Consider the following 27,943-nt stretch of genomic DNA (forward strand, 5'->3'; position numbering starts at 1 on the left):
TTTTTACTGTTCTAATTATGTTGGTAACCAGTTTGTAATATAAATAAGGCCCCTCTGAGGTTTGTGGTATATGGCTGTTTCCAGGCACTCCGCTTTGCATTATGCGTAAGAACAGCCCTTAGCCATGGTATATTGGCCATATACCACACCCCCTCGTGCCTTATTGCTTAATTATAAAACGGGTTCAGAGAAATCTGCAATAATAGTGACTGAAATTGGGTTCTAAACCTTTGACAATTCCCTGTTATCAACACTATCTGCAGTAGCCTTATCACTCACTGAAATACTACAGTATGTAACGAGTGCGCTGAGAGTCGGGAAGCAAGTTCAAGTTCAAGTGTTTTAATAAATAACACATACAATGAACACGAAACACAAACAACGCACCGACATGAAAACAGAGCCGATAACAGGGAAGATAAGATAATCAAGGAGGTGATGGAGTCCAGGTGAGTGTCATGAGGCGCAGGTGCGCGAGACAACTGTGACAGGTATGAGGGATATTCAGCAGCCTGATGACCTAGAGGCCGGAGAGGGAGTATACGTGTCAAAGTATTAATATGCCAACTCCAAGCCTTGACCAATGTAACGTCTGTTGTAAGAAGAGAGTCGGACCAAAATGCAGCGTGTAGGTTACTCATGACTTTAATGAAAGAATCGCGGTACATGAAATGACTGAAACTAAATACAAAAACAACAGAACGTGAAACGAATTACAGCCTATCTGGTGACTACAACACAGAGATAGGAACAAACACCCACAAAATACAAAGCGAAACTCAGGCTGCCTAAATACGGTTCCCAATCAGAGACAACGATAAGCACCTGACTCTAATTGAGAATCGCCTCAGGCAGCCAAGCCTATACCACACCCCTAATCAGCCGCGATCCCGAATAATACAAACCCCAATACGAAACACAACATATAAACCCATGTCACACCCTGGCCTACCCAAACATATAACAAAAACACAAAATACAATGACCAAGGCGTGACACCGAAAATATGGCAGACAATTTAATCTCACCTCAGATCCGTAACCAGTAGTAACCGCAAACTTCAATGAAGGTTATCTTAAAAGTAAAATACTATTCTAACATTCCCACACCCCAATAACGAGGTGGACTTGCTAGCCAGCTACAGGATTTGAGTTTGAGTATTTTCGAATAAAACAACTCCGCTTATGAGGATTCTGTATTATGCACTATAGCCCGTTACCTTCTGTGTTATGCACTATAGCCCGTTATCTTCTGTGTTACGCACTATAGCCCGTTACCTTCTGTGTTATGCACTATAGCCCGTTACCTTCTGTGTTATGCACTATAGCCCGTTACCTTTTGTGTTATGCACTATAGCCCGTTACCTTCTGTGTTATGCACTATAGCCCGTTACCTTCTGTGTTATGCACTATAGCCCGTTACCTTCTGTGTTATGCACTATAGCCCGTTACCTTCTGTGTTATGCACTATAGCCCGTTACCTTCTGTGTTATGCACTATAGCCCGTTACCTTCTGTGTTATGCACTATAGCCCGTTACCTTCTGTGTTATGCACTATATCCCGTTACCTTCTGTGTTATGCACTATAGCCCGTTACCTTCTGTGTTATGCACTATAGCCCGTTACCATATATGTGATTGAATATTATCTGCTGTTGGCTTGTGTGGATGTATGTATGTGCTATGCAACATAGCTAACTTGAAACATTGTTAGCAGTTTCAGGGCCATGGGCCTTTCTCATGATGGAAAAATACAGAATAACATGAAGACAGGACATGTGCAATGAGTTGGGGAGCCACATTCAGAATGTAGTGTTGCGAGAACAAAAGGTATTTTGTTAGATAACAGGAGCCTGGTGCGAGATAACGGTATTGAGCATGAGCGCATAGATATTCTTTACAGCAACAGTTACATCTATCAACTGAAGCGCTTAGGGGGCTGGGACCAGCTCTACGCCAACAATCAACGATAGGCTGGGTGAGTCTAAACCACGCCCAGTCTCTACTCTGACAGGCCGGCTCGGAAGCAGGAACTATTTCTGTCAGGGTATATTTATAATATCTTTGTCAGGAACGGTTCAGTTCTCTGTTTGCCCTGCGAGGTGGGACAGAGAGCCCGTATATACGAAAATTGCATTTACCACTTATTGGTTAGCTAATAAAAAAATCCATAGTATACAATTGGTGACTCAATGTCATACTTATCCTGATACCAGATTCGAATTGACGTGACTCTAACACGCTAGCGAAATCATTTGCTACCTTTACAGCTAGCTACGCAAGTTCTCTGGGGAATTTACCGCTATGCAGCTGATTAGCTAGCTATGATTACATCACGGTCAATAACTGGCGACTAGTTCGTTTTCAGACAAATACGTCTAACTCATAACTAGTTTATGCACTGAGCACCACATTTCGGAGGATAATGGACTGAAATCTAAGATTCTCTTCTAGCTACAGTGCCTTCAGAAAGTATTCACACCCCTTGACTTTTTCCACATTTTGTTGTGTTACAGCCTGAATTTAAAATGGATTAAAGTGAGATATTGTGTCACTGGCCTACACACAGTACCCCATAATGTCAAAGTGGAATTATGCTTTTAGAATTCATTGAAAATGTTATGGTAATTCTTCATAAACTCAGGTGTAAAATGTGCTTAACAAGTCACATAAGAGGTTGCAATAATAGTACTTCACATGATTTTTGAATGACTACTTCATCTCTGTACCTCACACATACAATTATCTGTAAGGTCCCTTAGTCGTTCAGGGAATTTCAAACACAGATTCAACCACAAAGACCAGGGAGGTCTCCAATGCTTCGCGAAGAAGGGCACCTATTGGTAGATGGGTGAAAAAGCAGACATTGGCTATCCCTTTGAACATGGTTAAGTTATTAATTACACTTTGAATGGTGTATTAATACACCCAGTCAGTCCCGAGTGGCGCAGCGGTCTAAAGCACGGCATCACTATAGTACCTGGTTAAGAGCGTCTGCTAAATGACTTAAATGTAAATGTAAATGTAATCCAGGCTGTATCACACCTGGCTGTGATTGGGAGTCCCATAGGGTGGCGCACAATTGGCCCAGCATCATCTGGGTTTGGCCGTAGTAGGTCGTCATTGTAAATGAGAATTTGTTCTTAACGGACTTGCCTAGTTATATATATTTTAAAAATACAGTTGCCAGAGAGGAAGGAAACCACTGAGGGATTTCACCATAGTTACAGAGTTAAATGGCTGTGTACTTTTAAAAAATGTGGCAAAGAAATGTATGTCCTGGATAAAAAAAAGTAGCATATCAGAAAGACTTTACTAGCTATTAACTTATTCTCGTGAATTGAACACATATTTAAATCAGATTACGGTAATTAGCATAACTAACTGACATTCAATAGCAACACATCAAAGAGACAGAAACATTTAGGATTTTGGGATAAATGTTGATCCATATGGGGGCCTCATCCTCATGTTGAGGAAAGACCAAAGATAAAGAACGGGCATGTCCAGCTATCAGCATCTCAACTGGACCAGATTGAGAGCGAAAAGGTTACTAGTTGGTCCTTGGCAGTGTTCGCCGATTGGGCTGTGCACGCAGGGGTGACTTAAATTGGGAGAAGATGAACAAACCCTGCACCGGTTATACGCTGAGGTGAGGACGTCTACAGATGACAAGTACTCCATCAGCTGCTACATGGGGCTGGGAGCCGGCCTAAACAGGCATCTTAACTCACCTGCAGTGGGACGAACACACCATCAGTATCATGGGCGGCAGGGTAGCCTAGTGGTTAGAGCGTTGGACTAGTAACCGAAAGGTCACAAGTTCAAATCCCCGAGCTGACAAGGTACAAATCTGTTGTTCTGCCCCTGAACAGGCAGTTAACCCACTGTTCCTAGGCTGTCATTGAAAATATGAATTTGTTCCTAACTGACTTGCCTGGTTATATAAAGGTAAAATATATAAAAAATAACAAACAAGAGATATTAATTGTCAAACAATGTTTTCACATCGGTGCTCTAAACTTACAGACGCAATCAGGACAGGCATTTCCCCAGCTGACATGCAGAAGCTGAAGGCATCACCTGTCCTGTCTCCGATGATAACAACAAGTCTGGTGTGCTAAGTGTGGCTAGAGATCCAGCTCACTATGGGTAGAGAGGGACTCTGAAACCCAACTACCTTTTTGGTCAGAGAGGGTGAGAACGGTTCGGGTGGCTGTGAAAGCCCTGTTCTTCAATGAGACAACATCCTAGCTCCAAAACTGAAGCAGACAAGAAGCAGCTGAGGTGTTGTATGTATGCCACACCTGGTGATCCTAATTGTCCTGTGGCATCATTTAAGAGCTACAGTACAGAGACAGACTACGACCCGGAGCCCCTGTATTCTACAAGAACCCAAAGCAGTGCTGTTGGTATGACTATTTGAACACAGTTCATGTGTTAATGCTTACATAATGTGCACTCCGGAGTTCCCGACAAGCCAATCAGACATGAGTATGCAACAATACCATGGTATAAAATGTGTTAACTAGTGTGCTCAGGCCTCATATTTGCTATAGTGCTATATCTCTAACAATATTGCATCATTACATATGTCTGTCAAAACTCAAAAAATAAATCTCTAATTTAAAACAATAGAATAACCAATAGACACTGTGATACACCAATTCACCACACTGCTCTAGAGCCTTATTCTGTTACCTGTTTCACACTACTGAGGTGCAGTGGTTTCGCATCTACCATAGTTGCTGGAACCATGTTTGAAAGGACAATGTGAAAAGAAAATAGCACAGAATGGTTCAGGTCGGCTTGTTTGAAAAGGGTATGAGGGTGGCTGTGAAAGCCCTGTGAGAGCAGCCTGGCAGTCAGACACACTCCTGTGCATTTCCTTCAAGCCTACATTTTTGACACTACTGAACAGAGCTGTACTGCTCTGACCTGGTTATGCATCGACCGTAGATGCTGTAATCATGCTGAAAAGGCACAGTATGGTTCAGGTTTGAACTATTGTGTCAAAAAATGGTATGAGTTAGAGCCCAGTGAGAGTCCTGCAGCTGCAGCCTGGCAGTCAGCTACATTCCTGTGCTCTCCACTAAGGCCTGCACTTTATTCGCCCTTGGCCTTTAGCGCTGAGAACAGTCTTGACCCCCTATTAATATCCTCCAGGCCATTATGTTGCCCTTTGACTTTTAATACTGTAACCGTAGCACCCGCTGGTAAATGTCACATGACATGTGAGCTGTATTTAGTCTGCGGAACCCCATTCCACTCTTCCTTTCGCACCACAAATGTGGTAACGCTTTACTTGTTGGAGTGTTGGAGCAGTGATAGCACCAGTGTTGGAGCAGTGATAGCACCAGTGTTGGAGCAGTGATAGCACCAGTGCTATGAACTACATATACTGTAATTAGTAATTGAACTACATGTTGCAGTTGAACTAAATTAAAATATTGGTATTGTTTTTTCAGTAGTTCATTTATTTTTTGCCATGTTGAGGTGTAGCTAACTAGTGGAACTACACCACTACTCTTTTTGCTAAAAGAAAAGACTTTGGGTGAAGTAGGCAAGAATTCCCTTTCTTTTTTTCACAATCAGACCTACCTAATTCTTACTTTTTGTTTAATATGCTAAATTACACATTCTGATAACATCTGACTTGCAGATCATTTCAGATCTAGATATGATAATTTATCACAAAGTAGTTGAGCTTGTGAACTACTTTTTCAAAGTAACTCGTTGAGTAAACTACTATTAAGGGAGTTAATACCAGTTTAATAGTGGACTGTGAAATAAAGAGTTTAGCAGCAACTCTTTGACATTTTGCTTTTCCTAATACCACGACGGAATGTCTAATTCCTTCTACATCCATGTCCGTTTAGCCATGTTTCAATGATTGATTCCATTTTGATGACCTCAGCGTTGGCCTCTTGCATGTTATTATTCTATTGATCAAATAAGAGCGTAGCCTCACGATGACAGGCAGACTCTGTTGATAAACTCTGCACTGCTTTGGGTTGGGGGCGGTATTCAAACAGAGAATGATGCAATAGACACACTAGACTGTGACCCTACCTGGTCTCTGTCACAATGGCAGCATACCCATGTGGCTCAGCTTTTTGGGCTTGAAGTTGTTGTAAACATTCCCTCAAGAATCTTAGTAGCTTTCTGGTTGTCTTTCTGAACCTGCTCTATGGTTGCTGTATGGTTCTTGTGCATGGTCTCTTGTTGGACTAACTGAAGCGCCTTGACTTCTTTACTCATTGCCTCATTTCCAGGTTAAAGGGATGGTTCACCACAAAATCAAAGTTTGTCAGATGTTTTCAAAGTGAGTAGATGTTTTTTGTGGGTACATGTTATGTGCAGTAGGTGAAATCTGTAGACCTGAATCTGAAATGGATGGGAATGTTTGAGTGTCTTATTCCATGTAACGAATTAGTGACACACAGAATAAATAATATATTCTGAGAAATATATTCTGAGAGAACACCGTCAGTTGTAAGGGTAAATAAATATAGTGCAAGGTGTAGCCAAACCTATGTTCTGTAGATTCAGCTGAAGGGTCCTACAAGGGAGACTGAGAGTATAACACCTGGCTCTTCATTCATTTACAGAGCTGGGTCCTGATGTTGACATGATGCCAGGGATGGGGCACAATTACAGTGCCTTCAGAAAGTATTCACACCCCTGGACATTTTCCACATTTCTTGTGTCACAGCCTGAATTTTAAGTTGATTAAATGTTGATTTCTTTTGTCACTGGCCTTCACACAATACCCCTTAATGTCAAAGTCAAATGGTGTTTTTTAAACAAATTAAGTCAATAAGTATTCAACCCCTTTGTTATGACGCCTGTATAATTTCATGAGGAAAAATGTCCTTAACAAGTCACATAAGTTGCATGGTGTCCAACCCTGATCTGTTTCACCTGTCTTGTGCTTGTCTTCACCCCCCACCAAGTGTCTCCTATTTTTTCCCCCATAATTCCGTGTATTTACACCTGTATTGTTTGTTTGTCTGTTGCCAGTTCGTTTTGTTTTGTCAGGTCTTACCAGCAATTTTTCTGTTTCTCAAGTTTTGTTTTCTAGTCTTCCCGGTTCTGACCACTATGCCTGTCCTGACCCTGAGCCTGCTGTTCTGTCTGTCCTGACCCTGAGCCTGCCTGCTGTTCTGTCTGTCCTGACCCTGAGGCTGCCTGCTGTTCTGTCCCTGATTGACTCGGCCTTGGATTACTGACCTCTGCCTGTCCTGACCCTGAGCCTGCCTGCCGTTCTGTCCCTGATTGACCCTGCCTTGGATTACGAACCTCTGCCTGCTCTCGACCTGACCTTTGCCTGCCCCTTTGTTATAATAAATATTCGGAGAATGATTCTATCTGCCTCCTGTGTCTGCATCTAGGTCATATGCCTGAGTCGTGATAGTACGAACTGGCCATGACTGACCGAGCAAACCAGCTCTGCAACACTGTCTCCTCACAAGGAGCCACCATTGGAAGACACGATGAGTTACTACATAACCTTATGGAAGGATTCCACACCTTGACAGAACACCATGCCAAGTCAGTGCATTGTTGGAACATTGCCGCGGACTATTAGGCAGCCAGCCTGTCCTCCGGATTTCATCCTCAATCTAACGACCAGTCGGACCTCAGCTCCCCGCTATCGTCTCGTGCAGAGGGTATGGCTCTCCACTCGGGGTCTGCCCCTCCGGGTGGAGTCCCGTAAACTTTCCGCCTGCTTTATCGGCCCTTTCCACATCTCCCACTGCTGTTTGTCTTCTGTCGTCCCACACCCTCCGTATACATCCCACTACTATTCCATGTGTCTAGGATTTAACCTCTGTCTCACAGCCCTTTGTCTCTTGTTTCCATCTGGGTCGTTTCCTGAGTCGTGATACATGGACTAACTATGTGTGCAATAATAGTGTGTTAATGTGATTTTTGAATGACTACCGCATCTCTGTAGCCCACCTGTGAAGTTATTACACTTTGAATGGTGTATCAATACATCCAGTCGCTACAAAGATACAGGCCTCCTTCCTAACTCAGGTTGCCAGAGAGGACTGGTGAGGCCAATGGTGACTTTAAAACAGTGAGTTTAATAGCTGTAATAGGAGAACTACGGATGGATTAACACTAGTTGAAGAATTTTTTAAAGAATAATGTGCAAATATTGTACAATCCAGGTGTGCAAAGCTCTTAGAAACTTACCCAGAAAGAGTCAGCTGTAATCGCTGCCAAAGGTGATTCTTACATGTATTGACTAAGGGGTGTGAATACGTATCTAAATGAGATATTTCTCTTATTTATTTTTCAATAAATCTGCAAAAAATAATCTAAAAACATGTTTTAATTTTGCGTTATGGGGTATTGTATGTTTTATTGTAGGTGTGATTTTTATTTTATTTCATCCATTTTGAATTATGCTGTAACACACATTCAAACTAATTCCATGGAGAGCCGAGTTTCTAAATTCATGAATTAAGGTCACTAAATTAGTAACGAACTCCCTTCACCTGGTTGCCTAGGTCTTAATTCCCTCTGTGGAATGAGTTTGTTGTAAAACAATCAAGTGTGGAATAAGTCAAGGGGTATGAATACTTTCTGAAGGCACTGTACACTGTGGCATCCAACATCTTGCATCCTTACAAAGCGAAATATGGTTTCCTTCATGCACTGACAGGCCTCAATTGAAATTGGAGTACTGTCGTTTTAAATGTAAAAGTGGGCGGGATCCGAACAAGGGGACTTGTGGCAGGCTGTGGGGTGCATTCGCCTGCATTGAATACGCGGATCACACGGGCTGTCAACTTTATTTGGGAAAATGACGAAAATCACAGTAGTCAAAACCAAGGCATATCCCGACCAGAAGCCCGGTACGAGTGGCCTGAGGAAAAGGGTGACAGTCTTTCAAACGAATGAGCACTACGCAGAGAACTTCATTCAAAGCATTATCTCTTGCATCGACCCAGCGGAGCGTCAGCCTGGACTGCTCGTAGTGGGAGGCGATGGAAGGTTTTTCATGAAAGAGGCCATTCAGTTGATCATCCAGATCGCCGCTGCTAATGGGGTCAGTAATACTTCTGTCGTAGTCCAGCGGGTAGTCCCTAAAACATGACTCTTAAGCCGAGGCCTCACCCTCAAACGTGCATAGCATCAGCAGATAGCTTAGCTCCCGGTGTTGACAGTGGCAGCTCCCGGTGTTGACAGTGGCAGCTCCCGGTGTTGACAGTGGCAGCTCCAATCGTTTATACATTGTAACGCTTCTGTGATTGTGTTGAAGTTTGCGGATACATTCATTTCAATTGCTGTCGTGTAGACTAAAATAACTAATAATTCGCTTAAGGTATATCAATTGGGACTCTATAGGCCTAGATGACAATTCTCTCTCATATCAAAATCACATGCATAGGATCATTTCAAAGAAAGTATTGAATCCTCGTGGACTTTAACGTGCCCCATGCATCGGAACGTGATAGGGGTCAGTGGTCTTAGACGGTCTCTGCTGCTAAATGACCCCGCTGATCTTTCGATGAAGTGCACGGAGATGGCATGTTTAAATGGTAGGATACTCTTGCCCTTTCCCCAGGTGACGCAAAAAAAAACACTACACCATCCGGTTCCCCTTATGTAGCATATCCAGTCAGTGAGCACACTGCCTTGCCATGAATGTTTAGTATACCGACATAGACAACGGTTCCCTGCACGTTTGTAATAATCGGGAAAAAAGTGCAACACCGAGGGATTATTTTATTAGGAGAGACTGTTTTTGGATGTCATTGCCGTTCGTTCTGTTCGTTCCCTCTGTGACTTTTTAGAGGAAGGCGTGGTGGTGTGCTGTCACGTAGCCCTGCGGTTTGCATTACAGCGAGCTGGGCATTTTGGGTACACAGGCACATCTTGGTTAACTAGACACACAATGACCTCCTGGCTACGCTAAACACGACTTCCAGACAGACCAATGTCATGATCACACCATATAGCGCCAGTATGATCTGTCCCATTATGATGACAAAATGAACATCACGTCAACTCTACTCTGAATGCGTCTTATTCACGGTGAATAATGTATCGCTGCGTTTATAATTTGCTACCCATGTCATCTCCACTTTTAATGTAGGCCTATTACGTAAGTTAAAGGGGATGTTACCCGGATGTCTTCACAAACCAACAATAGACTGATGAAAATAATAATTTGGGGAGGGTATATATTTGTCCTGTTACACACACACACACACACACACACACACACACACACACACACACACACACACACACACACACACACACACACACACACACACACACACACACACACACACACACACACACACACGTGTGTATGGGAAGTGTGTTTCTTGCATATCCCAACTCCCGCTGAGACACTCCCCAGGCCCAATTGGGGATAAGTGCCTTTTTTATTTTTCTTACCTTGTCAGCTCCAGGATTTGAACCAGTGACCTTTTTGTTACTGGCCAAACGCTCTAACCTCAAGGTTATATGCTGCCCAGTACTTTCCATACTATCCCGTGTTGCTCAGTTGCCTGTTTAGCTCCCACATAGCAGCCTGACCTCACCTCTGGCATGTTGAATCAGTATACTCCTCGTATTTTCATCCTCACAATGTGTGTAGACTGAATAGGTGAATGTAATAAAATAAAAAAATAGGATGTTAAGGAGTCTACAGTGAATTCACTAAATGTTGCTAGTCATACAAAAGCTGGCCTCAATCTATGGGGACAAAGATGTCCAGTTATGATGTTTTAATGGAAATATATTCAAAGGGGTTTCAAAATGTGTTTCAAAATGAGTAAAGAAATGGTAATTAGTATGTAATATTGGTACAATATCAGGATATAAGCATCAAGACAATATCACAGTGGTAAAATAATAAGCAACTATTAGAATAGTAAGGCATCTTGACAATATGACAGTGATGTTGCACCGTTGATTAACATAGGCAAAACCTAATTAAAAATCTCCACAAGGGGGCAGGGCAGAGCTATACAATGAACAGGCCAAAGGGCCACTTCAAAGGAGTAAAAGAATCTAGCGATTCTCAGACGCCATAGTAGCATACAGAACTAATGGAGAAATGGACTTAAACACATGAACAGAAAATGATACCATAAAGGCTATGAAATGAGTACCTCTTGTGTCTGCGGTTATAATGAAAAAAGACGGGCTACACATTCTCTATACATGTGCCAATTATTGGGCACGATGGCGCTACGTGCAAATCAATTAGCTAAGCAATGGAAAATAACTTACCACTGTGTGCTTGGGTAGAAACGACAGCATAATTACAACAAGGAAATGTTGATAAAAATTACAAGGTACTTACTGTTGCAGGTATGCACACATGTACAAAGTTATTATCAGTAATGAAACGACACAAGTCCACGGGGAAATGCTCTGCTCCACTCAACAGGTTCTGACCAGAGAATATGCAAATGTGGCACGTGCAGAACGGCAGGGAATATTCTACACAGTATAACATATAGTAAAACATGTCATCGGAGGAAGCTGATTAGCCCATTGTTCTCCCCGTCCCTCGCTTTCTCTCCTGTCTCCATGTAGATCGGCCACCTGGTCATCGGTCAGGATGGCATCATGTCCACCCCTGCTGTGTCCTGTGTGATCCGCAAGCTCAAAGCTGTGGGAGGAATCATCCTCACGGCCAGCCACAACCCCGGTGGCCCCAATGGAGACTTTGGCATCAAGTACAACATTGCCTCCGGAGGTGAGATGGGATGGGAGAGGAGAGGGATGGGAGAGGAGAGGGATGGGAGAGGGAGAGGGAGAGGAGAGGAGATAGAGGAGAGGGAGGGAGGGAGAGGGGAGGGATGAGGAGAGGAGGAGAGGAGAGGGAGGAGAGGAGAGGAGAGGGGAGGGATGGGAGAGGGGAGGGATGGGAGAGGGAGGAGGGAGAGGAAGGAGAGGGGAGGATGAGGACGAGAGAGGGAGAGGGATGGGAGAGGGATGAGGAGAGGAGAGGGATGGGAGGAGAGGAGAGGAGAGGAGAGGAGAGGAGAGGAGATAGGGAGAGGAGAGGGAGGGGAGGGATGGGAGAGGGGAGGGATGGGAGAGGGGAGGGATGGGAGAGGGGAGGAGAGGAGAGGAGAGGTAAGGAGAGGAGAGGTACGAGAGAGGAGAGGAGAGGTATGGGAGAGGAGAGGGAGAGGAGAGGGATGGGGAGGGATGGGAGAGGGATAGAAGAGGAGAGTGATGGGAGAGGAGGTGATGGGAGAGGAGAGGGATGGGAGAGGAGAGGGATGGGAGAGGAGAGGGATGGGAGAGGAGAGGGATGGGAGAGGAGAGGGATGGGAGAGGGAGAGGGAGAGGGGAGAGGAGAGGAGAGGAGGGAGAGGGAGAGGAGAGGGAGAGGAGAGGAGAGGAGAGGAGGGATGGGAGAGGGAGAGAGGGAGGGGGGGAGGGGAGGGATGGGAGAGGGGAGGGGAGGGATGGGAGAGGGGATGGGAGGAGAGGTAAGGAGAGGGAGGTGGGAGGTATGGGAGAGGAGAGGTATGGGAGAGGAGAGGAGAGGAGAGGAGAGGATTGGAGAGGAGAGGAGAGGAGAGGAGAGGGGAGGGGAGGGAGGAGAGGGGAGGGATGGGAGAGGGGAGGAGAGGGAGGGATGGGAGAGGGGAGGAGAGGGGAGGGGAGGGATGGGAGAGGGGAGGAGAGGAGAGGAGAGGTAAGGAGAGGAGAGGTATGAGAGAGGAGAGGAGAGGTATGGGAGAGGAGAGGGATGGGAGAGGGATAGAAGAGGAGAGTGATGGGAGAGGAGAGTGATGGGAGAGGAGAGTGATGGGAGAGGAGAGTGATGGGAGAGGGAGAGGGATGGGAGAGGGATGGGAGAGGGAGAGGGATGGGAGAGGGATAGGAGAGGAGAGGGATGGGAGAGGTGGGAAGGGAGGAGAGAGACTGGAAAAAGACACACAGGAGGGAGAAAAGGAAAAACCCATAGAGGAGAGAGACCGGTGAGAGATAGGAACAGGGGATGAGACTGTGCTTGAGGTTAACGTTTAAACTTCACTGACCTTTGATGAAGATTTACATGTACAATTTAGCCATTTAGCAGATGCTCTTATCCAGAGCGACTTACAGTTAATGCAATCCTCTTAAGATGGCTGGGTGGGACAACCACATATCACAGTAAGTCATTTGGTTTTCCTTCATAGTAGCTGTTCGGCAAAGTCAGAGCTAGTAAGGTGTAGCACGTTTCAGGATAGGGTGCGCAGAGCAATGCTGATGTACTTCAATCGATACTTTTAAGACAAAGTTTAGTATACATAGTGGTGGGGTATGGCTGTTTCACTGTATTGCATAGCATTCCTCAAAACCTCTTCCTTATCCTCCTCACCTTACTGTGGGTCTCTGCCACCCAGGTCCTGCTCCAGAGGGAATCACAGACAAAATCTTCCAGATCAGCAAGAGCCTAACAGAGTACCACATATGCCCTGACCTCAAAGTGGACATCTCCAAGATCGGCAAGCAGACTTTCAATGTGGACACGTTCAAGCCCATGACAGGTATTGTAGGATTGGACGGGATTAGCTGGGTGTCAGATCTCAACTGACTGGGATGGGTTAGCTTGGAGACCAAATCTGTGAGAAGCTCACTGGTACAAATCCTTGGGCACTGAAGTTCAGGTGGTATTGCAATCAGTAAAGCACTGTGATCTAAAGTATGTGCATATGCAATATAGTTTTATAATTTGTCTGTTTTTTATCCTGAGTCTAAAATGCTACATGAAATCTTATCAATCCTAACTCTGCTGTTTATCCTCTACAGTGGAGATTGTGGACTCTGTGGAGGCCTACGCTGAGATGCTGAGGGGAATCTTCGACTTCCATGCCTTGAAGGGGCTGGTGTCTGGAGCCAATCACATTAAAGTCCGTCTGGACGCCATGCATGGCGGTATGGATCACATACTGTAGCCTACCTCTCTGGTGATGACTGCTGTATGACACCATATATATATATACAGTTGATGTCAGAAGTTTACATACACCTCAGCCAAATACATTTAAACTCAGTTATTCACAATTCCTGACATTTAATCCAAGTAAAAATTCCCTGTCTTAGGTCAGTTAGGATCACCACTTTATTTTAAGAATGTGAAATGTCAGAATAATAGTAGATAACTATTTATTTCAGTTTATTTCTTAAATCACATTCCCAGTGGGTTAGAAGTTTACATACTCTGAATTAGTATTTGGTAGCATTGCCTTTGAAATTGCTTAACTTGGGTCAAACGTTTTGTGTAGCCTTCCACAAGCTTCCCACAATAAGTTGGGTGAATTTTGTCCCATTCCTCGACAGAGCTGGTGTAATGGAGTCAGGTTTGTAGGCCTCCTTGCTCGCACATGCTTTTTCAGTTCTGCCCACAACTTTTCTATAGGATTGAGGTCAGGGCTTTGTGATGGCCCCTCCAATACCTTGACTTTGTTGTCCTTAAGCCATTTTGCCACAACTTTAACTTCCTGACTGATGTCTTGAGATGTTGCTTCAATATATCAACTTAATTTTCCTGCCTCATGAACCCATCTATTTTGTGAAGTGCACCAGTCCCTCCTGCAGCAAAGCACCCCCACAACATGATGGTGCCACCCTTGTGCTTCACGTTTGGGATGATGTTCTTTGGCTTGCAAGCCTCCCCATTTTTCCTCCAAACATAACGATGGTCATTATGGCCAAAAAGTTATTTTTGTTTCACCAGACCAGAGGACTTTTCTCCAAAAAGTACAATCTTTGTCCCCATGTGCAGTTGCAAACTGTAGTCTGGCTTTTTTTATGGTGGTTTTGGAGCAGTGGCTTCTTCTGTGCTGTGGCCTTTCATGTTATGTCGATATAGGACTTGTTTTACTGTGGATATAGGTACTTTTGTACCTGTTTCCTCCAGCATCTTCACAAGGTCCTTTGCTGTTGTTCTGGGATTTATTTGCACTTTTTTTGCACCAAAGTACGTTCATCTCTAAGAGACAGAACACGTCTCCTTCCTGAGCGGTATGACGGCTGCGTGGTCCCATGGTGTTTATACTTGCGTACTATTGTTTGTACAGATGAACGTAGTACCTTCAGGCATTTGGAAATTGCTCCCAAGGATGAACCAGACTTGTGGAGGTCTACAATATTTTTCTGAGGTCTTGGCTGATTTCTCTAGATTTTTGCTTGACATCAAAGAAAAATCAGAGGCACTGAGTTTGAAGGTCGACCTTGAAATACATCCACAGGTACACCTCCAATTGACTCACATGATGTCAATAAGCCTATCAGAAGCTTGTCAAGCCATGACATAAGCTGTTTAAAGGCACAGTCAACCTATTGTATGTAAAATTCTGACCCACTGGAATTGTGGTACAGTGAATTATAAGTGAAATAATCTGTCTGTAAACAATTGTTGGAAAATGTACTTGTCATGCACAAAGTAGATGTCCTAACAGACTTGCCAAAACTATAGTTTGTTAACAAGAAATTTGTAGAGTGGTTGAAAAATGAGTTTTAATGACTCCAACCTAAGTCTATGTAAACTTCCGACTTCAACTGTATGTATGTGTGTGTGTATGCATATTTATTTTTTAAAATTGTCTAAGCAAGGTAGATGATCTAGATTCCTGCTCTCAGTTCTGTTTGTATGCCCAGGACAAACACCGTTTTGTGTCTTTAGGACTGTGACATGTTGTCCAAATGAGTCTAATCTCTTAAATGCTGTTTTTTTGTTCAGTTAGATTCCCAGCACACACACACTGCACATCTACACCCCTATACGTAATAACCTTTACCCTCTCGTCCCCCTCCAGTGGTTGGACCCTATGTGAAGAAGATCGTTTGTGAGGAGTTGGGCGCAGCCGCCGATGGTGCTTTCAACTGTGTCCCCAAGGAGGACTTTGGTGGTCACCACCCTGACCCCAATCTGACCTACGCTTCTGACCTGGTCAACGCCATGAAGGGAGGAGAGTACGACCTCGGCGCCGCCTTCGACGGGGACGGTGTAAGTAGACGGTCGGGGGGGGGGGGGGGGGGGCTGTAGGAAGCCTGGAATTGAAGCTATTCCTTGCATGACTGGTGTCCCCTAGTGTCAGTAGAACCAGTCCTTGAGTCGGCCCACAATCCATCCAAACCTCTGCTTTACCTCGTCTCTGCTGCAGTCTGTTCAGATGCTGATCCTCTCCTTCCTTTTCCTTCCCTACCCTCTCCTGTCCTTCCCTACCCTCTCCTTTCTGCTCCACAGGATCGTAACATGGTCCTGGGAAAGCATGGCTTCTTCGTCAACCCATCGGACTCTGTGGCCGTCATCGCAGCCAACATCACCTGCATCCCCTACTTCCAGAAGACTGGGGTCAAAGGTCTGGCCCGCAGCATGCCCACAAGCGGAGCTCTGGACAAGTGAGCCTAACGTCCACCCACACACACAGTCCGTTCATAGCTTCTTCTTGGTTGTGCATTAAATATTTATTTATTCCTGTGTCAAATGTTATTGGTCACATACACATGGTTAGCAGATGTTAATGCGGGTGTAGCGAAATGCTTGTACTTCTAGTTCCGACGGTGCGGGGATATCTAACAAGTTATCTAAACATTTCCCAACAACTACCTAATACACACAAATCTAAAGGGGTGAATGAGAATATGTACATGTAAGTATATGGATGAGCGATGGCCGAGCGGCATAGACAAGGTGCAATATATGGTATAAATTACAGTATATACATGTGATATGAGTAATGTAAGATATGTAAACATTATTAAAGTGGCATTATTTAGAGTGGCATTGTATAAAGTGACTAGTGATGAATTTATTAAAGTGGCCAGCGACTGGGTCTCAATGTAGGCAGCAGCCTCTCTGAGTTTGATTGCTGTTTAGCAGGTTGATAGCCTTGAGATAGAAGCTGTTTTTCAGCCTCTCGGTCCCAGCTTTGATGCACCTGTACTGACCTCACCTTCTGGATGGAAGCGGGGTGAACAGGCAATGGCTCGGGTGGTTGTTGTCCTTGATGATATTTTTGGCCTTCCTGTAGCATCAGTAGCTGTAGGTGTCATGGATGTAGTTTGTCCCTGGGACAGTGCACATTAATCAGCATTTAAACATTTAAAATAAATATGTATATTTAACTACGCTCGTCAGTTAAGAACAAATTCTTATTTACAATGGCGACCTACCGGGGAACAGTGGGTTAACTGGTCTGGGAACAGTGGGTTAACTGGTCTGGGAACAGTGGGTTAACTGCCTTATTCAGGGGCAGATGGACAGATTTTTACCTTGTCAGCTCAGGATTCGATCCAGCAACCTTTCGGTTACCGGCCCAATGCTCTAACCACAAGGCTACCTGCCACTCCTCATCAGTGTTTAAGGGCAGGAGTTAGGATGTGAAAATGACCTCTTTTGCTCTCTCTCTGTCCCTCAGTGTGGCTAAAGCCCTGAAGATGAATCTGTATGAGACTCCTACTGGCTGGAAGTTCTTCGGCAACCTAATGGACGCTGGCAAGCTGTCTCTGTGCGGAGAGGAGAGCTTCGGCACTGGTGAGTGATAAGTAATATAACAGTCTGTTTACTATGGCCCGTCAGCGCAAACATTTAGATAAATCAGATTGGTGGTATTACTTGGTTCCAGTCAGTTGGGCGACGCATTCTGGTGAGCGGTGCTACCACATGTCTTAACCACCACCCTCCTTCCCCCTCCTCTCTTCGTTGTTTACCCCCCCCCCAGGCTCTGATCACATCCGTGAGAAGGACGGCTTGTGGGCAGTGCTGGCCTGGATGTCCATCCTCGCCCACAGGAAGCAGAGTGTGGAGGAGATCATGAAAGACCACTGGAGCAAATTTGGCAGGAACTTCTTCACCAGGTAAGTCTGGGACTCTGCTACTCTGTTACCCTCCGGTGGTGAACTAGAGAACTACAGTATCTGGATTCGGGCCACATTCTGTAGGCTGTTGTTTCTCATAGTTCTATAAGTACTTCAATACTCTATTTGTTAGTCTCGATGATAGCCTCCATAAATGTACCCATTCGTTAAGGTGGTCCATTTGACCATTTCAACGCCACTCCTCTCGTGGAGTATGCACACATTGACCGTTGAGAGCTCTTATTTAGCCTTCCTATTAAGACCATTCCCCAACCCATCCAAACCACACCAGGTATGACTATGAAGAGGTGGACTCGGACAAAGCCAACACCATGATCAAGGAGCTGGAGGCTACGATGTTTGACAAGTCCTTCGTGGGCCAGAAGTTCTCGTCAGGAGATAAAAGTTACGAGGTGGCAGTCTCTGACAACTTTGCCTACACCGACCCCGTGGACGGCAGCGTCTCCAAGAACCAGGTATGCGACAGGACCCGGGGGGGGCGCACGCGCGTCTCGGCAGAGCCATTGCAACGTGGGTGATCTATTTAGTCAGTATAGCTTGATGATAATGAGTGTTGGTGTTTTATAACAATTCTGTTAATCGAAAGATGACCATCACATTTGATGATGATTGATCCTGCCTATGTAGGGACTTGAAGTACCACCAGAGTATCACCATATTGTACCTTGAAAAATGCCGTTGGTGTCGTTCGCTTTTACTCCATATTTCCAGTAAATTGACTTCCATAAGTCATATCACCAGAGTCATCATATAGTCAGGTTTAACTCTCTCTCTTTCTCTCAGGGTCTGAGGATCGTCTTCTCCGACGGCTCCAGGATCATCTTCCGTCTCAGTGGGACAGGCAGCGCCGGGGCAACCGTCAGGCTCTACATAGACAGCTATGAGAAGGACCCCGCCAAGATCTACGGCGACGCACAGGTGAGACCTGAGGGCCGAGGAGCAGCTGGGGTCTTCTGATTTTGGATGATGGAATGTGACAGGGCACGGTGGGGGAGCCCTTACACTTGTCATGGCGGCTCTATGGGAGATGAAGTATTTACACACACACACACACATCTAAGGTTAGTTACGTTGTCAGAGGGAATAGCCCTCAAAAGGCTTCCCCTCAGCCCGGAGGGGGAGGCCTGGAATCTAGACCTAGCAGACAGCTGGTTTAGAATTGTATTTAACCAGATTAGTAGTGTTGCGATGTAAATAAATATTTCTCATGAGTAAACTGGACCAAGACAGCAGCAGGAACACACCAGTTTCAGACAAACAGGCAGACAGACCAAAGATGCATCAAACCAGATGAAGTTGCATCATGATAGGAACAAGCAGGATGTCAGTAAAGAACATGTGCACAACACGAGTCCGGAAAGAAACGAGTGCGATATGTCACGTTACAGAGTCAAAAACAGTTAAAGGAAAAGAAGGCATCGCCAGGCAGTTACTTCGGGGGACAACTAGGAACAAATGCATGTCTCAACAACTTGTTAATCTGCTTTGTCCTTTTAACTCTAAGGTTGTCTGTCTTCCTCAGGTCATGCTGAAACCTCTGGTGGAGATTGCACTGAAGATCTCCGGGCTCCACAAGAAGACCGGCCGCACGGGCCCCACTGTGATCACATAGACTGACATGCTCTGCCACACCCTTCAAGGTACCTCAGTCCTGTCAACCGTTCAACTTGTGCCTACCCTCTGACTTCCAGAAGAACAATCTCACCTCTACCCTAGTGTCCAAACAAAGCCTTCAAAGCCAACACTTTCATTCACAATGAATAAAAAGTCATTACAAAAAACAATTGTTGCACTCATGTGTATTTATTTTGGAGATATCAATATATTTTTCATCACAAACTGGGTGGTTTGAGCCCTGAATGCTGATTGGCTGACAGCCGTGGTATATCACCGTATACCTTGAGTTTGACGACATGCATTTTTGCTGCTCTAATTACGTTGATAACCAGTTTATAATAGCAATAAGGCACCGTGGTATATTGGCCATATACCACACCCCCCTCGTGCATTATGGCTTAAATATACAGTGCATTTAGAACGCATTGACTTTTTACACATTTTGTTGTTAAAAATGAATTCAAATGTTTTTCTTTGTCACTGGTCTACACACAATAGCTTAATGTCTTTTTTAAAATGATTTTTCATAAATTCTTTACTAATGTTAATTTTTCTTACACTTTGACCTTAGAATTGTGTGGATTGTTGACAAAAAACTGTGTTTAAATAAATTTAAATCCCACTCTAACACAACAAATTGTGGAAAAAGTCAAGGGGCGTGAATACTTTCTGAATGTTGAAAAATCTATTTAATGGTTATTTGCAGTTCTTATTGAACATGAAAAGGCAGTGTGAGCAGTACGTTTTGTTGTCTGTAGCGGCACACACAAACACACACCCTACTACCACCACGCTCGGGATTCGGTGAGAGATATCGATCACTCCCAGAAAGCCTGATTTTCGCCAATCATCTGGGAGATCAGTGCTGGGATGTCGTGGTGAGATCACAGCCAACCAGCCTTGGGACCTGCATAGTCAACAAGACTCCCCCTCTCTATTTTCTCTCTTTTCTCACTGTCATGGTCCAAATTATATTGATTCAATTGTTGTAAAGAATGAGAGAGATCTGTCCGTGATAAAGAGCTGCTCTACTCTGCTTCTTCTTCTTTTTTTTGACACCACACTCCACAAAGCAAGTCCTGCAGCCTCTATTTTGATCCGATCTTGATTATTGTCCAGCCATATGGTTAAGTGCTGCAAAGAATGCCCTAGTTAAGCTGCAGCTGGCCCAGGACAGAGCGGCTAATATCAATGCTATGCATGCCAGACTCTTGGCTAAAAGTTGAGGAAAGACTGACTGCATTGCTTCTTGTTTTTATATTAATGTGTTGGAAATGCTGTATTGTTTGCATAATCAACTTACACACAGAACTGGCACACACACTTACACCACCAGACATGCCACCAGGGGTCTTTTCACAGTCCCCAGGTCCAGAACAAATTCAATGAAATGTACATGTTATTCAGAGCCATACCTGCATGGAACTCCCTTCCATCTCATACAGCGCAAGTGAACAGCAAACCTGGTTTCAAAATACAGATAAAGCAGCACCTCACGGCACAACGTCTCTCCCATGTGACCTTTTTGTGTGTGTACTGACATGTATGTGTAATTGATAGATGAACAAACACACTACATGTTAATGTTTGTAAAATCTTTTGTCTGTATTTTTCATTATGTGTTGGACCCCAGTAAGACTAGCTGTCGCTAATGAGGATCCTAATAAAATAAAAACCTCTCCTCTCACTCTTTTTTTATATATATATATATATATATATATATATATATATATATATATATATATATTCATGCCCTCTTCCCACCACAAATACCAGGCCAGGGTTGTCTGTCTATTAGAACTGATGAGAATTAGCTCTGGTAGACCCAGACCATAATCCCCCTCAGCAGACAGTCTGAGAGAGAGAGCTCTGAGGTAGACAGAACTAGCCACTAGCCAGCCCTAAACGGGGCCTGGGGAGATGAGTGGGTGGGGTGATAATGTTAATGATGACGGCCTCTAAGAGGAGACAATGTTCTGGATATTAACATTGTGAGTTATTCTCTATCAACAAACAAGCCAAGAAGTTTAGGATGGATCAGGACTGGTTCTATCCAGAGTCAATATAGGAGAAATGGGAGAGTTTCCAAAAGGTAATGTCTCCAAAGACATTCCTGGGTTATGTCCCAAATGGCATCCCATTCCTTATGAAGTGTACTACTTTTGACCAGAGCCCTATGGGCCCATAGGGTGCCATTTGGGACACAAACCTTGTCCTGAAGCCAGCCTGGAGGGTTATTAGACCCAATGAATCTACTCTTCCTGTTCTCTGCCGGGAAATGCACTCACCATTATCTTGAGTAATATGTGTGTGCGTGTGAGAGACCCTAAGATGATCTTCTAGCCAAATGGCAGAGAGTATAACAGACTTCTAGAGTCCAGGGGATAAAGCTAAACAAAAATCCCATGACTGAAACTTACGTTGATCTCAGGTCGATTGACTGGGGCCAAGTTAACCTCCTCTTTCATGTAGGAAAGTCATGACCATCAATGCTTTTAGGGAATGATAATCATTTTATACAGAATTGTTCAAAGCTCAATTTTTTAACAGACAACCTACCCTCCAGAAATGGGCCCAATAACATATCGGTAAAAATGGTTGACATTATTTTCACATATTGGACCATGCATGGTCTATATTATCAGATGTGTTATCAGCAATATACAGTGCCTTGCAAAAGTATTCATCCCCCTTGGTGTTTTTCCTATATTGTTGCATTACTGTTATTTAAATTGATGTTTTATTTGGATTTCATGTAATGGACAAACACAAAATAGTCCAAATTGGTGAAGTGAAATTAAACAAATTACTTGTTTAAAAAATGTCTTACAAATTAAAAACGGAAAATTGGTGCGTGCATATGTATTCACCGCCTTTGCTAAGAAGCCCCTAAATAAGATCTGCCGCAATAGATTACCTTCAGAAGTCACATAATTAGTTAGATTGCACACAGGTGGACTTTAAGTGTCACAGTGAAGCATGGTGGTGGCGCATCATGTGGGGATGTTTTTCATCGGCAGGGACTGGGAAACTGGTCTGAATTGCAGGAATGATGGATGGTGCTAAATACAGGGACATTCTTGAGGGAAACCTGTTTCAATTTGTATTATTTTATTATAAATATATAATAATATATATATATAATATATATATATATAATATATAAATAATACTTTTTCACTCAAATTTAGATGTGTGTAGTTTCTATAACAAAGTACTGTATGTCATTGCCCCTTTAAGAGCTCTGTTGCTTGAAACTCCGGTTGTAAAACAATACTGCTGATGTACAACCACATTTCGAAGTTGCACATAGTGTTTTCTACTATTCTAAGTCGCAACTGTAAGTTGAGACCCTGACTGAGTTCCCAAGAAAGGGCAATACTACTAATTGACCATCCCTGACTTATCCAGCTATGGAAAAACTGTCTAAGTGGATATACTGTAAACTGATTGAAAGTTATATCTACAGTGGGGCAAAAAAGTATTTAGTCAGCCACCAATTGTGCAAGTTCTCCCACTTAAAAAGATGAGAGAGGCCTGTAATTTTCATCACTTCAACGATGACAGACAAAATGAGAAAAGAAATACAGAAAATCACATTGTAGGATTTTTAATTCATTTATTTGCAAATTATGGTGGAAAATAAGTATTTGGTCAATAACAAAGGTTTATCTCAATACTTTGTTATATACCCTTCGTTGGCAATGACAGAGGTCAAACGTTTTCTGTAAGTCTTCACAAGGTTTTCACTCACTGTTGCTGTTATTTTGATCATTTTGACCCCACGGGGTGAGATCTTGCGTGGAGCCCCAGATCGAGGGAGATTATCAGTGGTCTTGTATGTCTTCCATTTCCTAATAATTGCTCCCACAGTTGATTTCTTCAAACCAAGCTGCTTACCTATTGCAGATTCAGTCTTCCCAGCCTGGTGCAGGTCTACAATTTTGTTTCTGGTGTCCTTTGACAGCTCTTTGGTCTTGGCCATAGTGGAGTTTAGAGTGTGACTGTTTGAGGTTGTGGACAGGTGTCTTTTATACTGATAACAAGTTCAAACAGGTGCCATTAATACAGGTAACGAGTGGAGGACAGAGAAGCCTCTTAAAGAAGAAGATACAGGTCTGTGAGAGCCAGAAATCTTGCTTGTTTGTAGGTGACCAAATACTTATTTTCCACCATAATTTGCAAATAAATTCATTAATAATCCTACAATGTGATTTTCTGGATTGTTCCCCCTCATTTTGTCTGTCATAGTTGAAGTGTACCTATGATGAAAATTACAGGCCTCTCTCATCTTTTTAAGTGGGAGAACTTGCACAATTGGTGGCTGACTAAATACTTTTTTGCCCCACTGTATATCACCAATGTTTTAAACACACTGGCTTGTTAGGGAAGTACCTGTTAATGTCATCAGACAGCCATTTAAATGTTTCAACAGTTTCACAGTAGAAATGAGCTTGAATCAAATCAAATCAAATTTATTTATATAGCCCTTCGTACATCAGCTTATATCTCAAAGTGCTGTACAGAAACCCAGCCTAAAACCCCAAACAGCAAACAATGCAGGTGTAAAAGCACGGTGGCTAGGAAAAACTCCCTAGAAAGGCCAAAACCTAGGAAGAAACCTAGAGAGGAACCGGGCTATGTGGGGTGGCCAGTCCTCTTCTGGCTGTGCCGGGTAGAGATTATAACAGAACATGACCAAGATGTTCAAATGTTCATAAATGACCAGCAAGGTCAAATAATAATAAGGCAGAACAGTTGAAACTGGAGCAGCAGCACAGTCAGGTGGACTGGGGACAGCAAGGAGCCATCATGTCAGGTAGTCCTGGGGCACGGTCCTAGGGCTCAGGTCCTCCGAGAGAGAGAAAGAAAGAGAGAATTAGAGAGAGCATATGTGGGGTGGCCAGTCCTCTTCTGGCTGTGCCGGGTGGAGATTATAACAGAACGTGGCCAAGATGTTCAAATGTTCATAAATGACCAGCATGGTTGAATAATAGTAAGGCAGAACAGTTGAAACTGGAGCAGGAGCATGGCCAGGTGGACTGGGGACAGCAAGGAGTCCTCATGTCAGGTAGTCCTGGGACATGGTCCTAGGGCCGAGGCCAGTTGAAACTGGAGCAGCAGCATGGCCAGGTGGACTGGGGACAGCAAGGAGTCATCATGTCAGGTAGTCCTGGGGCATGGTCCTAGGGCTCAGGTCCTCCGAGAGAGAGAAAGAAAGAGAGAAGGAGAGAATTCGAGAACGCACACTTAGATTCACACAGGACACCGAATAGGACAGGAGAAGTACTCCAGATAAACAAACTGACCCTAGCCCCCCGACACATAAACTACTGCAGCATAAATACTGGAGGCTGAGACAGGAGGGGTCAGGAGACACTGTGGCCCCATCCGAGGACACCCCCGGACAGGGCCAAACAGGAAGGATATAACCCCACCCACTTTGCCAAAAGTGAAATGATGTGAAATGATGTGAACAGATTTGAGTCAGATGTTATAAGATTATAAAATGTGAGATTATGTTTTTAGTTTAATTTTCTAATTACACATTATTATATCATACATTAAATACAATTTTAACAATGGCTAAGAAGGCTACTGTGGCTATTTGAGCATAATGTAAGCCTGCCAGAGTGGCCTACCATAAAAAAAAAACTATGGAGAAAACGCACCCATAAAATGTAACTTGGAAATAGCTGTTCTATCATTCAGTCTACAGTAGCAGCATATGGTGTTCAATTTAGGCCTACATTTCATGAGACTTTTGAAGAAGAAAAAACACGCAGGGCTTCACAATAACCTGTTCATCCACTTGTCCTTCAGACAAGGAGGTGACTGAAAATGTTGTGTTGTTCGATGCAAGAAACCACTTTACAAAATAAAATGCATTATTATTATTCCCATACCAGAGAATCAGACAAATTATCCTACCCTCTGCCTATTGGCTACTTAGCTCATTCAAGCCTGTCTCAAAATACAACACTGCGCCACAAAACCACCAGTCTCAAAGTCAACAGTGAATCGGCGACTCTGGGATGCTGGCCTTCTAGGCAGAGTTACAAAGAAAAAGCCATATCTCAGACTGGCCAATAAAATAAAAGATTAAGATGGGAAAAAAATAACACAGACACTGGACAGAGGAACTCTGCCGAGAAGGCCAGCTTCCCGGAGTCGCCGATTCACTGTTGACGTTGAGACTGGTGTTTTGCAGGTACTATTTAAAGAAGCTGCCAGTTGAGGACTTGCGAGGCGTCTGTTTCTCAAACTAAACACTCTAATGTACTTGTCTTCTTGCTCAGTTGTGCGACAGGGACTCCCACTCCTCTTTATATTCTGGTTAGAGACCATTTGCGCTGTTCTGTGAAGGGAGTAGTACATAGCATTGTACGAGATCTTCGGTTTCTTTGGTAATTTCTCACATGGAATAGCCATCATTTCTCAAAACAAGAATAGACTGACGAGTTTCAGGAGAAAGTTCTTTGTTTTTGGACATTTTGAGCCTGTAATCGAACCCACAAATGCTGATGCTCCAGATACTCAACTAGTCTAAAGAAGGCCAGTTTTATTGCTTCTTTAATCAGAACAACAGTTTTCAGCTGTGCTAACATAATTGCAAAAGGGTTTTCTAATGATCAATTAGCCTTTTAAAGTTATAACTTGGATTAGCTAACACAATGTGCCATTGGAACACAGGAGTGATGGTTGCTGAGAATGGGCCTCTGTATGCCTATGTAGATATTCCTTTTAAAAAATCTGCCGTTTCCAGCTACAATAGTCATTTACAACATTAACAATGTCTACGCTTTATTTCTGATCAATTTAATGTTATTTTAATGGACAAAAAACAAGGACATTTCTAAGTGACCCCAAACCTTTGAACGGCAGTGTATGTATTCTCTTTTTCAGGCCTTAGTTAAGGCCTTTTAGAATTATGGCTTTGTCAGCTGATGGTCTTGTTCTTTGTCGTAAGGGACGAGTTCTCACTACAGAGTATTCTAGGGGCAACTGTAAAAACACAGATGCCCCACCAACCACAGAGAAAGTCATTTGGCCATCTAATAGCTCCAGACCAAAAGCGTCTTAATGCAAGCCTTATTGTGATTACCTGATGTAATGACAGCCAATCAAAATCCAACCTGGGAACCATTACCGGCCGAACAGGGAAACACATTATACGTCTCACCATGTCGGAATGACAGCCCTGGCCCCAACAATGTAGGTTCAGGAACAAACGGTCCGCCCTATTATTAATTCCCCCCATGGACCCTAAAGAGGAACCATTTAGGTTTGTTACACATCCCGCTGTCACAGTCTGTACATTTGATGGGGTGGTGGCTCAGTTTAGGGTTAACCCCCTCGATGGTACAGAGATGCCGGGGCCGGGGGTTATTGTATTTGAGTTGTTGTCAACGTGAATGACATTGATATAGGCGTACATGACAGGACAGGCATTGGTGGAATCAAATCTGATCTCCGCAAAGTGCTTTTTATTTTCCCTTCCCACATGTCCAGAGAGAGAGAGACAGATTCCTCTGCTTACGGTCACCTGATTTTTCCAGCTGGAGGTGTTTGGAGGTGACAGAAGCATGTCTGTTCTACGAAATATATCCCCAAATGTTTTTCTTTTCTCTGCGTGCACTGATCTGACGTTAATGAGTGTTGATGACACTCGGAGGTTCCGGTGAAGGGTCTGTAATGAGCACCACAGCAGCAGTGCTCAACTCAAACGGTGGTGTGTAGACCAGCCCTTCTGTAGCTGCTGGCAAAGTCATTCAAAGCCTATGCTTCATCACTCAGGATGTATATTTCCAAGGGCTACTATTTTTGCCATGTCATGTTGTCACTAAAACAAAAACATGAATTCTGACAAGCACTCAATGCACAACAATTCTTCATGCAGGAAAACAGTTTTGAAAGCAGTTTTGGGCTTTGTTAAAAAGAAAGAGTGGGATCCCAGATTTGCATTGCTACCATTGCTACCAAACTCCAACAAAGCATTGTGTTCCTATTTCTGTGAAAAACTCCAACAAAACATTGTGTTCCTATGTTGTTGTTGTTGTCTCTTGCTGTTGGTGGTAGGTACACCCGATTCAGCTGCCCTGCATGCCGGGTAGGAAACTGTTGCCATTTGAACCATTTCAAGTGTCTGAAGGTACAACTCTGCCTTCCCGGCTAGCCAGGAGAGCAAATCAAGTGCACTGCTGGCCAATCGGATGGCTCAGATTATCGTGTCTGCAGTAATGTAGCAGCCATAAAATGAAGATACACCAAAGTTCATACTGTGAGATTTGCACTTGCTTTGAGATTAAGTGAGCTCTCGAGTGGCGCAGTGGCCTAGGCACTGCATCTCAGTGCAACAGGCGTCACTACAGTCCCTGGTTCGATTCCAGACTGTATCACATCTGGCCACGTTTGGGAGTCCCATAGTGCGGCGCACAATTGGCCCAGCGTCGTCTGGGTTTG

At 43.9% G+C, this 27,943-nt stretch overlaps 1 protein-coding gene across 1 annotated transcript; it reads left to right on the forward strand.

Annotated features, from left to right (window-relative positions):
• Positions 1-8,744: 8,744 nt before the first annotated feature.
• Positions 8,745-19,647, forward strand: LOC124038024 (phosphoglucomutase-1-like). The gene is made up of 11 exons (XM_046353388.1): positions 8,745-9,062; positions 11,573-11,735; positions 13,384-13,527; positions 13,790-13,915; positions 15,799-15,989; positions 16,230-16,384; positions 17,404-17,519; positions 17,707-17,842; positions 18,135-18,318; positions 18,647-18,781; positions 19,386-19,647. Exons 1-11 carry the CDS (start codon positions 8,817-8,819, stop codon positions 19,473-19,475), a joined length of 1,686 nt encoding a protein of 561 aa, XP_046209344.1. The 5' UTR covers positions 8,745-8,816; the 3' UTR covers positions 19,476-19,647.
• Positions 19,648-27,943: the final 8,296 nt, after the last annotated feature.

This window comes from Oncorhynchus gorbuscha, linkage group LG06 (genome assembly GCF_021184085.1).
Source record: "Oncorhynchus gorbuscha isolate QuinsamMale2020 ecotype Even-year linkage group LG06, OgorEven_v1.0, whole genome shotgun sequence".
In the NCBI taxonomy this organism is placed as follows: Eukaryota; Metazoa; Chordata; class Actinopteri; order Salmoniformes; family Salmonidae; genus Oncorhynchus; species Oncorhynchus gorbuscha.